Raw genomic sequence first — 16,449 nt, 5'->3', positions numbered from 1 at the left:
GCTAGCCCATCTCGTCACCGACTCGGAAGCCCAAACACAAGACGAACACGAGTCGGCCTCTTCAGCTTCAAACTATAACCCGGCAACCGAAGCCCCCTCAGACGGTCAGACCATAACCAAACCCCCATCTCAAACCACACGGTCCAGGACGAACCTTCGAGACTCTTCTAGACGGCTGGTGCGCTGCATCGCGTTCGATCCATGGCGGCCGAGGGGGGCGGAGGAGGAGGAGGAGGAGGCGGGGAGGGGTTCGAGGAGCGGGTGAAGCGGCTCTTCGGGTCGCGCCTCTTCGGCGACGTCCCGACCTCCTCCTTCCCGGCCGCTTCCTGGTCCGTCGCCGCCGGCGACGTCGAGCGCCAGCGCTGGGCGCGCCCCTCGGAGGCCCGCGACGAGGAGGAGGAGCGCGCCGCGGCCGACCGGGCCGACACGCCGTGCGCCTCCGCGTTCTACGACGCCAACGGGTGCCTCCGCGGCCGGAGGCGGCGGCCCAAGCAGGACTTTGAAGCCGACCCCGACGACGAGGACGAGGAGGAGGATGAAGGCGGGAGAGGTGTGGACGGGAGGAAGGAGGAGCAGGACGAGGAAGAGGAGGTTAGGGTTTCCATCGGCCTCGACCCGACTCTGGATCGGGAGGTGAGAACAAATAACTCTTGAATCTATTTGATTTGATTTCGCCATTTCTGTACCTACTAATCGATGCTATGTTACTTGTAGAAATTAAGGTGTGGATTAAGATAGTATCGACCCATTTGGCTTAAATGTTCTCTAGTCTCCTAACTGGGTGTGCCATGATCTAGAAAAGTAGCTAGGTAGGGAGGATTAGGTTATTCTTATGAATTGTTGCTCACTTCATGTCGTTTGCTTGTGATTTTCTCTTCCGTTTCTTGCATTGAGACTTGTCCAGAGAAATGGCGCAGGGGATAAAACCTTAAGTATATTCCACAGTTTGTATAGAACCTTAAAGGCAGTTAGTTATTTTGAAGGCTTTTGCTAGTACTAGTAGTACTTATAACCCATAAAGTATGAATGTTGTAGGCTTAAGATGACATTAACCTGATGTAACACTATGATTATTAAATCTGATTCTTCATGATGGGATTTTTACTCTTGTGTTTGGGATATTCATCTCTGTGCACATTGTTTATGTATTGTTATGGCTTTGTTCTTATTGAGTGTCTTATCTTTCAGGAAGAGGAGGACAGATATGATAGAGCGGCATTTGGTAGAGAGGATGCTGCAGAACGTGTGTACATGAGTGAAATCATGGATGCCGGGATTAACATGAGCATCAATACTGTAGTGCCTGATTTCCTTGATGACGCCGTTGACGAGATTTGTGGTTTCTCTAAGGATCCTCGGGCAGATCTTGGTGCAGCATCTGCAAGACTCAGAGAACACAATGGTTCAGTTAAAGGAGGTCCTCATTCTCCAACTCGAACTAAGGAGTGCCCTACTGTTGAGACGCAATCAATGAAAAATCAGGACATCAGTGTGAAGCCTATACTGAAGAGGAAGGAGGAGCATGGCGATTCGAAACCAAGGAAACGTGTCAGGTTTAATGCTGATTTGAAAGATCAAGCAGTGGAGCTTTCTGAACATGAAGATTCTCATATGGTTCCCCAATCCATGGATGTGGTAACAACAAAGGACAACTCCACTCCATCTGGGTCACCTGGTGTTCCTGACTACATTAGGAACCCTTCAAAGTACACCTGCTACACTTTGGACACACCAGAGAGTACTGATGAGTCTAACAGGAGAGCTCTTGCAGACTTGCACAATATGTTAGGCAGATCAGATCCCAACAAGTTGCAGCCTGAGACACCTTTTGAGATTCCTAGTTCACTCACGTTCATTCCTCGGAAGAAATCAGTTGATGCCATGGTGGTGGATGAGGGCCCCAAATCTAGTGATGCAAACTCATCTCTTGTTAGTCCGGCAGCAATATCTTCTGATGGAACTGATCAATGTGAGATGGATGAGGATGACCCTGAAGCATCACCGCCACCACCGATACAGACCAATTCTAAGATGAACTCACGTCGTTATAGATCAAGTAGAGCAGATGATGACTAAACTTCATGAATCTGGAGCCCTCTGTCAATGTATGTTTAAGAAAGTTTACAACTTTAAGGTTCCCTGACCCGTATTTAGGGGATACTTTGGTGTACCTATGCTTCGGTTTTGTGATCCGAGCTGACCAGCTGTTGTTAATTACGATGTTATTTACAGTTGTTAATTCATGTTTGGATTTCTTTTACTGGGAGCCACAGTTGATGAAACTTTATCAAGTTATACTGATAAGCTGAGTATGATGAACCATCTTTTGCTTCTATTTTGTAGTTCTGTGACAAAAATAGTGTTCTGTCATTTCATTACTTCATGTGCATTCAGGAATCAACTTGTAGAGAAACAGAACGTTTCTACAGTCCAGCAGATAAGCACTAAGTTTCCTCCCCAGATTCTGATTTACCAAAATACACGATGTTAGGGTATTGGGATGTACAAATGCTATCAAGCCACTACATCTCCATGAGGAATATATGACATCTTGAGGTTTCTGACTGAATTTCAGAACACATATAAAAGAAGATTTGAATGCCAAGATACTCTATATCAATCTGTACATTCTTTGTCATGCTAATTCTGTTCTTATTTGCAGCATATTCACTTTGCTCAAGACATTTATATTGGCAATTACAGCTTATCAGCGATTCTGTAGAGGGCATCGGCCACCTTGCCAAGCACACTGAGCAAGCTACTCACTTGGTCTTTCCTCTGTTCTCTATCCAGTTGGCAGTTGATGTTCTGAGCCTCCAGCTGCGCCGCCACCATCCGACTGCTCTGATCTAGAATCTCAATAAGTTGGCCCTGCAGGTCAGTTGCTTCTCCTGTGGTGTCATCGCTGCGCTGCCTCTTCTGCCCGCCTTGCTCTGGTGGTGGATCGTCCATAATTTGTTCTTGTTGCTTGCCTTTGGATGTAGCTGCTGTCAGAAATTTAGATTGTTAATTGTTTGTCTCGGACCGCTTGCACAGGTTGGTTGCTTAGATTTAGGGGGTGGATGTCTGTTGATTTGGAGGGAATGCATGGTTCAATTTAGAAGAACTTCAACTCCTTGCTGAAAAAAACTAGTACGTATAAAACTTCTCATGAAGCGAATCTGAAGTTTTAAGCTGTGTGTTCTTATGCTTTTGATTTCTTTCCGAGTTGCATGTTAGTTGATAAGTATCTCTAAAATATCCACATATAAAAAACTAATGACCAACTGGTTAGTTCTTTTTTTTTCTCAGTAAAGGAAAACAGTGGGCTAATGACAGTGAAATTGAATAGACTGAAAACCCCAGTGGAACAGCATTTTCTACTTTCGATCATTTCAGAATCTGCCCAAGACTTAAGAAAGCTCGGTAAAAAAATTCCAGGTGGATCAACCGTAATATAATTAATGACTGAAAATAGCTAGAAAAAGGCCCTAGTCAACATATTTACATTGTGGTGAAATGATTCTGAATCACCGGTGCCTGAAACCTAAATTGGTACATTTTTATGTCACCTAGAACCGAGTAGTTCCAGGATAGCTTGGTTCTTTTTCACTCTCATAATTTCAGTTTCAATTTCTTTTGTTCCAAGTAGAATTGAATAGTTTCAGAACTACTTGGTTCGTTTTCGTTATATAAACTCAGTATCAAATCAAAACTGTTGCTTCTTAGGTGAGTTTGCTGTGCTTGCTAATATTGCGAACTGAAAATGAGCAGCAAGCGATGATTGCTGCCTGTGATCGTTTAAAAAATAAAATGTGTTTTCGCTTTCATACTTGCTGCATTTCTATGTCGACTGCATTACAGCTTTAGATTTTAGACACCACGGGGTGATACGCGTTTTAAAATATTTTGTGTTGAAGAATTTTTGGCTGATGAAACCAATGGAACAGTAACAATATTTTGCATAACAAATTTGATGATAAGTCATAAAAGTCTGAATAGAAAAATCCAAAATGCTTGAACCGAAACAAAGATCCAGGTAATACTACCTTTCTCTGAGCTATCTTGCACAGGTGCCTCGTTCTTCTTGTCTGCAACCAACACCACAAGAAGGGAAAACTATATCACCAAAGAATCGACCGACCAAACTACGCCAAGTCACAAGAGTCTACGCAACTACACTTGTATAAAATCCAGATATGAGAAAGAAGAGATAATTCACGATACAAGCGAAAAGAAAACTAAAAAGACCATTGTCACAAAACCCCAGTAAAGTTCATCAAATTATTGTGCATAAAACTCAATTCTTCCATGCAGAAATTGCATAAGAAAGAATATGAACTTTTCCTTTTTTAAAATCCTTTTTAAATATAAGTAAGAAAAAGGATGAACTCCAGTACTGTGCGATAATAAAGTCACGCTTTTACCGCCAAGAAACATAACAAACAACCAGCTCAACCGCATCACATCAAAAGTTCTTCGCATGCAAGAATCGGGCAGCAGCACGCTCACCGGGTACCGTCACGGCTACCACCGCGTGGGCAGGGGCCGGAGAAGGAGACGGAGACGGAAGAACCGGAGCCGGCGGCGCGACGGATGCTTCGTCGTCGTCATCCTCAGACGAGGCGGACGAGGACGTGAAAAGCCCCTCCTCAGGGACACCACGGCCGCTGTTCAAGGCCTGGGCCGGCTTCTCCTTCCCCTCCTCTTCCACCACCACCACCTGGGCCTGGGCCGCGGCATTCCGGGAGCCGCCGCGGCCCTCGATGATGTCGTAGACCTCGCGGTCGAAGAAGCCCGGGAGCCGCCTCTCCCTGCGCGCGTCGTTGCGCATGGCCCAGAAGGACACCTCCTTGCCCCCGGACGGCAGCAGCAGGGAGCGCTCCCACTCCCTGATCTTCTTGTAGTCCCCCGCCAGGTTGCTCCACCGCTTCCGGCACTGCACGGGGCCACGCTCCACGCCGTGCCGCCGGCAGTACTCCGCCACCGCCGCCCACTTGGTCGGCTCCGCCCCCGCTAGCCCTCCCGCGCCCCTGCCCCCGCGGCCCCGCCCGCGCGCCTCCACCACCCGCTTCCCCTCGATCAGCACCAGTATCTCCTGCCGCGTCCACCGCGGCAGCCGCGCCGCGCGCCCCCCGCCGCTTCCCTCGCCCGCGCCAGACATCCTAGCTTCTTCTCCACGGCCCGGCGGTGCAACGAGCGGGCTCTCTAACTGTAGGGGAAGGGAGAAGGGGAGGTGCGTGCGGCAAGCAAAGCAGCGGAGGGAGAAGGGTGCGTGTCGTAATTCTGAAGCTGGGGGTTTGGAGAGAGCGTGGCCTTGATTATGAGTTAAAATAATGAGGATTAAGTGGGGGGTTAGGGGGTGGCTCCTCCCACCAGGGAGGAGAAAGGAGTGGTTCCGGGGATTAGAGGAGGGTTAAGGGAGGCTAAATATGTGGCTTAGATTAGGAGTTGCAAGGGGGATGGAGGTGCTGCTTAAATTGTTGCTTCCGGTTTTCTGCGATTGGGGACTTCGTAGGGCCGGTAGTAGACTAGTACCGTTGTGATATTCATGCCTTTTCTGATGTGATAGAATAATTTGCAGGGTCGTCTTAATTTATGCCGTACTTTCTCGCCAAACAACTTGTGAAATAACTTCGACTATTTGCCTCGTTTTCTTTTCAGAACTTCAACCATTTGATTCTGCCATCGTTTTCATAACTGTTCTTGTTGTCATTCAGTGTACAACTTCACCACACTCATTCCTGGCTCCCGGAGTCCTACCAATTGGGAGGTATAGATATATGTTAACCAAGGTTGCTTTGTAAGAAATTACTTCCTCCGTCCCATATAAAATGACGAAATATGACATGTATCTAGACGCTTTAAGTCGTGGGACGACGGAGGGAGTACTTGAAAAGTTTGAATTTGATTCAAAAAGAACCAGGAAATAGCAGAGCAATCACCTTTTATTTTATTTCCCCGATTACTACAATAGCCTACTTGCGGTTCCAGAAGGAGCTATCAGGACACTGTAGCACAAGTAAAGGATGTTATCGGTATGGGCAACGTGACTGCGATGCAAAAGTGTAGATGCACCTAAACTATGCACAAAATGGTGTGCACCTACTGTGTTAGTAGTCAAGTTGCAGTACCATTTCTTAGTTCAAAGCTCACTCTTAGAAATATATATAGGCTTAGTCTTAGTATACCTTTCATGCACAAGTGAAATTGTATCCATACCAATAAGTGACTTAGATTCTTATACAAATTTACGTCATTTATTTTGGAACGAAAGGAGTAGGTTATTTCTTTGCGTGGGATATGTCCGTGTTCGAATCCTTTGCTCGTATTGGGTGGTCATCGAGAAGGGTAGGTGTTCGATTTGGTGTCTACAAAGGCATGCGTTTAAAAAAAAATTGAACTAAAAGGCATCCAAACTCTCCTCGTCCAAGCAAGGCATGTAGCAGTGAAGTCAACCTAGGGGGTGCGGTTAAACCTGTCAGTTAATTTCCTTGTGAGAAATATCTGATCGCATTGCTTGGATTTGGACGACCGAGCGATCGACTTTTATCCTTCAATATATGTTCCTTTCAGACGATTGGCTCTCCTTGACCTGTTGCTGCGATATTGTCCAATCAGATCGCCGGCCGGATTGCCAGGTCCCGTTTTTGTAGGTAAGATTGTGTGAAGGACGCTCTCTCACTCAATCCTAGTTTCTTTTCAGTAGGGATGGGTGGGGGCGTAGCGAGGGACGTATGTCCATATCTGCCTTTAGGAGGGGTTGCCAAAGAAAAGCTTTCCCCAATCTTCCAGCGAAATATAGTCTTGCCTCTGTTCCTAGATATAATATGTTTTATCTCAACGAAACGAATATGAAAACCTTCATGAAAAGAGAAAGTACGTTCTATTTTTCTCCTAAGTTATTCTTCTTCAAAATTGATCAATTTTATAGAAAAATGTAATAATATTTACAATATCAAATAAGTATGCTATGATACATATCATGATGGATTTAATTAAACAATTTTAGAGTTATAGATGTCGGTTGAATTTCTTATAAACTTGGTCAAACTTATACTTATGAAAAAAAATTAGAATACGGAGTACTTAGAGTACCTTACACGCCTAGAGGTACACTTGTTTGTGTGATAACTTTGTCGAAACTGAATTTTATAATTTTGTAAGCACAATAGATTGTTTTGTTTTGTCAATTTTGCCAAACTTTCAGAGCTTTCTATGATATACTTCGTATTTTTTCTTGGAAGGAGATTTGATTAATTAGCACATAAGTGATAAGTGTTTGTAGCACTAGATGCTCACTCAACTAATCATCAAGGATACATGTCAACTTGGGCGTCAACTTGTGCTACAGTGCAATAAGATACTGTTATCTTGAAAACAAATCTCAACCACGACACCTCTGATCCTGTACCGATCAATTTATTGTCAAAAATAAATTTAAAGAGGACAACTACGGAGTTGATACACCATATCATCCAGAAAAAGATGACTGAAAACGCAAACATTAGCAGGCCTAGTCAAACGAGGTGTAGGTGTGAGTTGAGAGGCCTCCCTCCCTCCCACTAGTTATTTCTTTGTAGTGTACCTTCGTGTTCGACGAGAATAGAATTTTTTGCTTCCGAATTCCAATTAGATATCTTTAAAAAAATGCAAAAAGTACATCTTGTGTCATTCGATAGCTATATGTGGGAATTATTGGCGCAATCTGCAAACATAGCATACTGTACTTATAATGTTCCGAAACTGTGTTTCTGCGTGCAACCTTGACGGCTATCTTCTTTGGCTGTGTGAGTCAGTGAGTGTGGGTGGCCAGGTCGGCCAGTGTGGTCCTTGGTGCGGTCATGTTTCGTAACGGCGCTTTGGACATTTGTTACGGTTTCCGTTAATTAATTGGACAATTCTATTCTTCTTAATCAATGGACTGCGGTTTGAAAAAACTGTGTTTCGTGTATACCTTGCAAATATGTTCATATCATGCAAGAAAATTTGCAGTCTGCAAAAGGCATTGATGAGGCACTCTTGCCCAGCTTGAAAAGGAGTTTGCCCATGTCAATCTCTTCGTTTTGGGACCCTGACGCCTTTGTGTGAGCAAAGGGGGCACTGCCCTTTCAGGTTTCAGCCACTAGAAGAGATAGATTGCAACCCCGAATGGCCACCATGACCGGAGCTGGATGGATAGATACATGTTGAGACTAGCCCCGCGCCCCCAGAGGATTGATGCTGATGGAACTGTTCACAGGCGATCGATGGTGATACCTTCTCTCCCTCCTGGATTTCCCTTGGGAAAAATATTTTTTCGAACTGAACTGTCTTGGGTAAAATTCCTGCACCCAAGATTAGTTTCTGCCATCGTGTGCTAAACTCTGTGTGTAGGGCGAAATTTGTGATGTGACCAAGCTTTTTGTAATGAAATCAGCATGCCTCTGTGTTTTCTAAGCGCAATCATCAGTGGGGCCGTATCACAACAATAACCAAATCCACAACTGCAAAGTACTTTTATCCTCCATCAATGCGGGACGCAAGTTTGCGAATTAAATGGCGCTTGGAAGGATTTGATTCCTTTCTCTCCATAATTAGGACAAACAACCCACACAGAGTGGGTGGATTAGTAGAGTCGTCCATAATAACATCAGACTTCATCCAGTTCAATAAAAAAAAACATCAGACTTCAGAGAAGGATCTAACGTATCAGTCGTTGGGTCGGCTGCACTGACCTAGCTAGAGTTTATATATCTGCGACTCGACTAAACAAGAATGTATGAAAAACACTAGCTCTTTTTTCTAAACCCCAATCATTATCGGAAAAAATATCACCAGAATTTCCCGCGCCCCAAACAGCCCTAAATCACCCAATTACAGCTGACGTAGGTCAATTAAACAACACAATTGTTCTTTGTTCTTTTCTCCCTTTCATCAACATATCGTTGCCTCCTCCCTTTCGGTGCAGGAAGCATATAACCCTATCCATTTGCACTCATGTGCTTAAAATAAAAGGGCACTACATGTCGTGGTGGTCTCACGAGCCCTATCATCTCTGATGACGACATAACACTGCCCTTAAGCTTGTGTAAGGATGATGACTTGCTGATGGCAATCTCTCTACTGCCTTGGCTAATGGCAAAGACTCGTTGCCACAAATTTTCTTTCGTGACCCATACTACTCTTTTCAGCAGCCAAGAAATATTTCATCTTCTTTTTTGAGAATTCTCTGACTGTTTCATCTTAATAATGAAATGGCAGAGAAGGACATCGTCAGAGTTTCTGATGGAGAAAAATATATAAAAAAAACTACAACTATGTATCAATTTTAGTTGGGCCTCACAAGAAGATAGATTGGACAAAAATGTATCACTGGAGAAGCTTATGCCCTATGAGGGCAGGGCAGTCCGACCCAAACCAATGTTTCTTTCACGGCAACCAATGATCTATTGTTGATGATGATAGGTACACCTGAGGCCTACAGTTAAAGACTAAAAGAGAGAGAAATGCTTAAATGTGGCCCCATTTGTTCTCTTGTATTATGCTTTGAATCGGTTCTTGGTTGCTCGATCACTTTGGATTAGCTAAGATCTACGAGGCAGATACCCATATTGTGCTAAATATGGTTTCATTCCCTACCCAAAAATGGAAACTCCTGGCGGAGCCTTTTTGAGCTTTGACTGATGTCCTTCCTTTAGTGCATTTTTTAGCTAAAACCTGAGCGACTTTGGACCATGTATATTTGGGTTTCTGCTTTGGTACCCTTCGGCAAGAAGGGCACGATGATAAATTTAGAAAAAAAATTATAAACTTGATGGAGAACCAAACAGGCTACGAGGACGCTGGAGGGAGGCAGAGGCGCAGTGCGAGTAGGTAGCAGCGGCTGAGAAGGGAGGCGACAGCGCCGGAGGAAAGAGCGGAGGCTGAGGAGGAAACCGGCGGCGATGCCGCTGCGAGGAGGGATGTGGCGGCGCAAGCAACAGGTTCGGGGATGGGAAACTGGGAGATGGAAAAACAATCTGATTTTTTTGTTTTATTTTACCAACTTGAAAAGTTTATAATATCCTTTTTGAGTTTGGGAGGGGGCGGGGGTGTATCGAAGCAGGCGTCATATTTTTGACAAATTCTGCTCTTTGAAAAGGATTTAGCCGGTTTGACTTTGGAGATCACTTTGAATCAAAGGTTTCCAAAGAAATTTTGATCCTTAGGAAATTTTCCTGGCTCATTTGATTCCTAGTGTAAACCATAGGATTCATTTGCACTAGATTACATAGGGAAAAGTTTCATCCACTCTAACCTTTTGATAGGTTTTTTGTGTTTTTCATGTGCACAATCAAACATCTATTCAATCATGAACTCCCTCTGTTACTAATTAATTGGCGCCGGTCTTTTTGCAAAAAAAACCCCGTAAATTTCCGAAATAAACCTGCAGTCCACTTCTTCGATTAAACGTGGACTGCGCGTTAATTCCGAAAATCAAGGAGGGGGGGGGTCGCAAAAGTTCCAATAGAACGTGGACTGCGGGTTTATTTCGGAAATTTACATAGTTTTCTTTGAAAAAAACCGGTGCCAATTAATTAGGGCCGGAGGGAGGGAGTAATTTAAGATGGCATAACATGCTAATCTTGTTTTTTGATAATCTCATGAATCAAAGAGGCCTTTGCTTCAGCATATATGTTTCCATGGAAGAAATCACCACAAAAGCAGAACACAACAGAGATAACATGTGAATGACTGCCACTGTCAGCCAAAGAGATAGTCTGATGAGGACATCCCAACTAATGATACAACCACAGCCCCTACAGCACATACACCTCAAGTACCGGAGATACATGGACCAATTACTAGAGCTCGTGCACGACAACTAAATTATCAGGTACTTTCGTTCCTCGGTACTTCATTTAATATTAATGAGAACATGCTGCTGCCTAAGATGGGTTCTTTTATGTGTTTTATGAATGAAGGACCTAGCTTGCACCTCAAGGATCAGCGTTGGACAGCAAACCATGGAGGTGGCAGCAAGGTGGCGGGAGCTAGCTCAAGTGATGATTTCAGAACATTGAAACCGCCATAACGAGAGATGAGAAGAAGGCCGCATCCTCTTCATCAATGGGATTTCGGCCAAGTGGAGGATTCTCCCTCCAATGGGTATCTATGGGCCAAAGATGAGGGTTATAACCTTGGTTTATTGGGCCTAAGGCCATGTAATAGGGTCCAGCCAATTTTTAGATGTTTTCGTTGTGTTTTAGGAGGATTCCTAGGCCGTTTCGGAGTCCCTCAAGGACCTGTCCGAAAACCACCTAGTTCCCCTCCTATTTATACCCCATGTGCCCCCCATGGAGCTTTGGGTTTTGATTAGATAAAGTTTAGCCTTTGCTACTTTCGTGTAATCGCGTGTGTCGGTTAGACCACCTGTTTTACCGTCATCAAGACTCCAACTATATTGAGTATTCAGATTCGTGAACCTTCATATCTCCTATTCGCAATTTCAGATTGCTTTTCATCTTGTTCTTGCTTGTTCTTCGATTGCTTGCAGGAACAAAGACCTTCGTGGTCAGGTTGATCGTGTCCCCGCGGGATCAATAACCTTCTGGAGTTGGTGTATCGATCGCTAAGGCGCTGCCTCCTAGGTTGTAGTCGGATCGTCAACGTCACCTCCTACCAAATCGATAATTAGGTATCTCATCGAAAGATCGGGACACCCTCGAGGCTATCAGTACGCAAGTCTAAAACTGATGATAACACAATAGCAAGATCCTTCAGATGGTCTGCACAAGTAGGAAGGTCTGGTCAAAGTAGAAAATCTGCTCAGCCATACTCATAACTCATCCAGGAAGTACAGACCACACCAGAGATCACATATGAGAAGGAAGTGCCAGCACTAAAATTCATACGCTCCCGTCCCTTGATATTTTGCAGGACCGACCAATCCTGCACTGTTGTGTAGCAGAAAGATGACAACAATGACGGCACGAAATTCATTTTGGACGCAGAGCCCAGCTGTAGACATCCAGTGACATCGGCGAGGAGTCATGCGGCCATTGATGCCCCTCCCGCAGTCCCGCGTCCCGATTGAGATGTTTCCCTCTGTCCTCCTTGATTAGTTCTACATCGTAGCTGCAACTCATTCCTTGTTACTTATAATCCGTTGCCAGGAGGCAACACTGAAACAGGCACTCATGTAAGTACTCGCGCTTTGGGTCAGTACGCATCAAGCCTAGCGGTGGAAGGAGTGGGAAGCAGAACAGCGGCGCAAGCTTGCAGCAGTGGCAGGGAAGGGCGGAAGCTGCAAAGGATGGGGAGAATTGAGCGAGCTCGATTAGGTCCCGCGAGCAAGGAGCGGTAGCAGGGAAGGGGCTGTGGGCGGCGAGCAAGGACGGCAGAGCGGCGCCGTCGTGATCACGAGCAGGAGGAATAGGGAACTAGGGGTATTTTGGTCATCAAACTTCACCGAAAACTTGACGTACCGTCACCGATACCGTATTTTGTGCGTGAGGGGTTCGGAACTGTGATCAGCATTTTGCTCCCTTAAAAAATTTCAGAAAATACTCCAGTCCTCATGGACTATTTTTCAGAGGGCAAAAATGCAAAAATCTTAGCTAAGCTGGCACAGGTTACGGACCCATGCGTACAACATACGGTACCGGTGACCGTATGTGAGATATTTTCTCAAGTTCATGGACCGTATCTTTTGATTTTCAAAATACAGTGACTAAATTGAGAATTGAAACCAAATTCAGTGACCGTGAGTGCACTTTACTCAGAGTAAAGCACATCCACAGAAAGCTGAAAACTCAATTTAATCACTGCATTTGGAGATCGAAACTTAAGATATTTAAATTTGATGAAACCTCTCACATATTGTCAAAATATTCATACTTGTTTCCTCGCCAACTCGGTGGGCATTTTGCGTTTTAGCCCCTAAGAAATCTCGCGAGGACCCAACAAAATTTCTCCATCACAGTGGCTTGTTCGTCGGGGATTTGAGGAAGCGGGCGAGAGGAGATGAGCGGCGGCGGCAACAACAACAGGCGGCCGCAGATAAAAGGAGGCCGGCAGTAGTGGGCAGCGGGTGGAGAATGCAGGCGGCAAGAAAGTTATAAAGTGGCAGCGTGGTGGGAGGAGACACCAGCAGGACAAGAGAAAGCCGAGGCAGCAATGCAGGGAGTAGCGGCTAGTCCCCAACGGCGAGGAGGAGACGGTTAGGCCTCCTTTGATTAAAATGATTTTCATAGAAATTTTGAAAGCTTAAAATCCTTAGGAATTTTTCCTACGTTGGTTGTTTGATTCGTAGGATTAAATCATATAGGAATTTTTCCTAAGGATTCATTTGTACTACATTTCATAGAAAAATTTACTTTCACTATAATCTCCTGGAAGAAATCATTCGGTCTAATTAAACAAACTTTGATGCAATTAGGACTCGAGTAGACATGACATTGCAATCCTACATTTTTCTTATTCCTTTACTTTTTCAATTCTACAAATCAAAGAGGCCCTTAATTATTAATTTTTGTGTTATCTTGTGATTAAGGGCACATCAACTTCTATTGTTTGATAAATAATAAACAAACAAAACAAAGATTTACCAGTATTTACATAGCACAAGGGTTAAAGCATAAAAGTATCATGCTGAGCTGTGAAAGTGATGTACGCATATTGTAGAAATACGGCCATGATGACTGTATGCGGAACATTTTATCAGTTTAAATACCTCAAGTATTTTCAAACAAGTTTGGTGTTTAATTGCTGATAAAAGAGGAAAGGAATGAGAAATGTGTAATAAAAAAGGTGGCGTATGTAAAATTTTCTTTTTTTTTCTGTTTATTTATGAAAATTTCTGAACATAGAAATCCAAATCCAGGGACCAAATAGGACGAAAAAAAGAAAAGACTGACGCCCCCATGGACCAGGACGTGGAGACCCTTGCCGAGGACGACGCACTCGCAGGCGGCGACGGCGGCGAAGCCGAGAGATTCGAGGCGGAGGCGGAGGCCGAAATCCTCCGCGACCGCCTTAGGCTTGCCGTCATCAACATCGCGACCTCTGAAGGTACCGTTAAAATCGCACCACTTCTGGCGTCCAGTTTCCGCGGTCACTTCTTGCTCTTGGCATTGAGATGGGGATCCGGACAAGTTTGTATCTGGAATGTCTTCTGTGCAGGGAAGAAGGCGGGCATGGACGTCGCGGACCCCGTCGTCGCCTGCATCGCTGATTTGGCCTTCAAAAGTGCAGGTTCCCCCTAAATCCCTTCCCCTTTTGTTGTATTTGCCCTTAATTATCTGCTCCCATGTACTCGGGCGATCAATTTTAGTCCGTCTCTCGGTGTAGAGCAGAACTAGCTTCAACATTTTTATGATGGTGGAAAAGTGCTGGTTGAGTACTTGAGTAATGGTGGCTAGTGTTACCTGCAACTTGGTTCGTGGTTGCAATGTTTAGTGGATTTTAGTTGAAAACTTGAAATGATGCGACTTTGTGTCGAAATGAGGCGTACAGGGAAAGATAACATGGCTCTGTGAGCCACTTCATGTTTGATTTTTTCTTGAATGCCTGAGAGCATTAGATCTTACAACAAGATCATGTTTGATTCGTTCTGAATGCCTGGAGCATTATGTCTTACACCACGCTCATTTTTTATTTGTTCTGAATGCCTGGAGTAGTGAACTTTTTTTTATTTGTCTGTTAAGAGAAGTCTTTCAGACTGTTTGTTGCTGTTTCATTCAATATCTTAAATGTCATGGTAATAGTAATGGGTTTATTCTTATACGGTTATACCGTACATATGGGATAAAGACACCGACCAAACTCTAAGAAACAATCTCTGTTATAGCTAGTATCTTTGCATCTGGCTCGCACACGTTTTAACAGTATTAGACCTTGTTGAATGTGAAACTATGCGAAGTGCTTACCCATTTAGGTAATACTTATAGGCACACTTATTTGCAGTCTTGCAGACATCCGTGGGTTATATGATACACTTGAAAGTAAGCTCATTAACATCAAGTTGCACTGAAGAAGATCATACAATCCTGTCCACAAACTTCAGAATAACATCTTTTAAGTGACATACGGTATCAGATAGAAAGCAATAGTTGAGACCAAGCACATAAACTTTTAGCTTGAGGCTTTTGCAGGAAACTATATTTGTCGCCATTTTTTATTTTTTTTTGCTTAAGGAGATGCATCAGAACATGAGGAAGTAGGTTCTTACAGCAGCATGTCTCAAATAATAGGGGTAGCTAACTAGCTATACTAAACTGCCCACTTTTACTCTATTTGCAGAATAAGAATGGTTCTGAATCTTGTTGTTAGATTTGCATCCATGTGTAGTATAATTATTATCTTTGCAATGCGCAGAGCAGCTGGCTAAAGACGTCGAGCTGTTTGCACAGCATGGTGGTCGCAAATCTATCAGGATGGAAGATGTTATCCTCACAGGTAGCATTCCATGTCTTTACTAATCCCCAAAAGCGAACACAAATGCTTCATGCAATAGCTGTTTTTTTGTGTGATCAAATTTAGCTGTTTTTTTACAAGGGTTATTAGAAATACTTGTATACTCCAAATTTCTTACCACTTTTGAATAGTTAGTTGCTAAACTACGCAGAAAATTTCTCCTGATACTCTCTTTACGGTTCTCCCAAATTCACAATACATCTTTTTCTCACTGATTATTGGCATTGCAATGCATTCCAGCGCACAGAAATGAGCACCTTATGGGCCAGTTGCGGACCTTTTCTCAAAATCTGAAGGGAAAAGAGCCTTGCATGGGAAGGAAGAGAAAGATATCATCCAAGAAGGCTGATAAAGTGACTGAAATCTGATTTTCGATACGCGTCGAATCACCCGTCTCCTCCCATTGCGCAAAGATAAATGTTGAAGGAAGTGCGCAAGCACCCAAATTCGGGAGATTGCTTACATACATGCAGGGCGCTGTTCCCAGATTTCGAGTGGTAATTGGCATGTCGAGAAATCTGTTGTTGCACGAAATCTTGTGATGCTGGGGTCTAGTGGTACTAGCATGTTCAGTTGTTCAGAAATCTGTCGTTGCACGTATTCTTGTGCTGCCATCTTTTCTAGCTCGACTGACTTTTGCGCATGGAGCACTAGTGCATTGTGCATTACTGAGATCACGTAACTGTGTTTGTGACCATTTGTTAAGCTCGATCAGCCACGGGAAACTAATGGACAACTTCAGAGCCTGAATCAAATCAAACTAACGGAGCACTTTGCACAAAAAAAATTGACTCCACTTTTTTAATTAATTGTGTGGCAACTTTTTGAAATTAATTTGTGTGGCAACTTTAGTGGAGTACTTTGCATGTGGGATGTGGAAGAGGTCAGGTACTTTGCAAGACTGGAAGTGTATTGTTGGGCCAGAAGCCCAACTTGGAGCCCAGACTGATTACGCACTAGAACAGCAGGTATCTGTTTTCGCTCAAAAAAAAAAAGCAGGTATCTGTTTCCGGTCAAAAAAAAAAAGCAGGT

The 16,449-nt window shown here is 44.0% G+C and overlaps 3 protein-coding genes across 4 annotated transcripts; 2 read left to right on the top strand and 1 right to left on the bottom strand.

The window, feature by feature from the left end:
* The first annotated feature begins 102 nt into the window (after positions 1 to 102).
* Positions 103 to 2,309, top strand: LOC100846360. Its single transcript, XM_010241536.3, has 2 exons — positions 103 to 633; positions 1,189 to 2,309. Exons 1-2 carry the CDS (start codon positions 202 to 204, stop codon positions 2,074 to 2,076), a joined length of 1,320 nt encoding a protein of 439 aa, XP_010239838.1. The 5' UTR covers positions 103 to 201; the 3' UTR covers positions 2,077 to 2,309.
* Positions 2,310 to 2,438: 129 nt separating this feature from the next.
* On the bottom strand, positions 2,439 to 5,529 carry LOC100846665 (trihelix transcription factor ASR3). Of its 2 annotated transcripts, none has more exons than XM_003579599.4 (3): positions 4,492 to 5,529; positions 4,029 to 4,070; positions 2,439 to 2,987 (listed from the first exon to the last, which is right to left on the bottom strand). In XM_003579599.4, exons 1-3 carry the CDS (start codon positions 5,141 to 5,143, stop codon positions 2,698 to 2,700), a joined length of 984 nt encoding a protein of 327 aa, XP_003579647.1. In that variant the 5' UTR covers positions 5,144 to 5,529; the 3' UTR covers positions 2,439 to 2,697. The 2 variants fall into 2 exon arrangements, with proteins under 2 accessions (XP_003579647.1, XP_010239837.1); XM_010241535.3 differs by having other exon boundaries at positions 2,439 to 2,984; positions 4,492 to 5,528.
* Positions 5,530 to 13,825: 8,296 nt separating this feature from the next.
* Positions 13,826 to 16,163, top strand: LOC100821064 (protein MHF1 homolog). Its single transcript, XM_003579601.4, has 4 exons — positions 13,826 to 14,013; positions 14,125 to 14,196; positions 15,319 to 15,399; positions 15,658 to 16,163. Exons 1-4 carry the CDS (start codon positions 13,866 to 13,868, stop codon positions 15,783 to 15,785), a joined length of 429 nt encoding a protein of 142 aa, XP_003579649.1. The 5' UTR covers positions 13,826 to 13,865; the 3' UTR covers positions 15,786 to 16,163.
* Positions 16,164 to 16,449: the final 286 nt, after the last annotated feature.

The sequence above is a fragment of the Brachypodium distachyon genome, chromosome 5, assembly GCF_000005505.3.
Source record: "Brachypodium distachyon strain Bd21 chromosome 5, Brachypodium_distachyon_v3.0, whole genome shotgun sequence".
Classification (NCBI taxonomy): Eukaryota; Viridiplantae; Streptophyta; class Magnoliopsida; order Poales; family Poaceae; genus Brachypodium; species Brachypodium distachyon.
This window is presented reverse-complemented; position numbering and strand designations above follow the sequence as displayed.

What these genes read in the sequence shown, in the direction of transcription:
- LOC100846360 (XM_010241536.3), top strand. Translation starts at nt 202, where the DNA reads ATGGCGGCCGAGGGGGGCGGAGGAGGAGGAGGAGGAGGCGGGGAGGGG. An exon ending in ACCCGACTCTGGATCGGGAG is followed by an intron (nt 634 to 1,188) that starts GTGAGAACAAAT and finishes CTTATCTTTCAG; the next exon opens with GAAGAGGAGGACAGATATGA.
- LOC100846665 (XM_003579599.4), bottom strand. Translation starts at nt 5,143, where the DNA reads ATGTCTGGCGCGGGCGAGGGAAGCGGCGGGGGGCGCGCGGCGCGGCTG. An exon ending in GGTAGCCGTGACGGTACCCG is followed by an intron (nt 4,071 to 4,491) that starts GTGAGCGTGCTG and finishes TGTTGGTTGCAG; the next exon opens with ACAAGAAGAACGAGGCACCT. An exon ending in GCAAGATAGCTCAGAGAAAG is followed by an intron (nt 2,988 to 4,028) that starts GTAGTATTACCT and finishes AATTTCTGACAG; the next exon opens with CAGCTACATCCAAAGGCAAG.
- LOC100821064 (XM_003579601.4), top strand. Translation starts at nt 13,866, where the DNA reads ATGGACCAGGACGTGGAGACCCTTGCCGAGGACGACGCACTCGCAGGC. An exon ending in CAACATCGCGACCTCTGAAG is followed by an intron (nt 14,014 to 14,124) that starts GTACCGTTAAAA and finishes TCTTCTGTGCAG; the next exon opens with GGAAGAAGGCGGGCATGGAC. An exon ending in TTTGGCCTTCAAAAGTGCAG is followed by an intron (nt 14,197 to 15,318) that starts GTTCCCCCTAAA and finishes TGCAATGCGCAG; the next exon opens with AGCAGCTGGCTAAAGACGTC.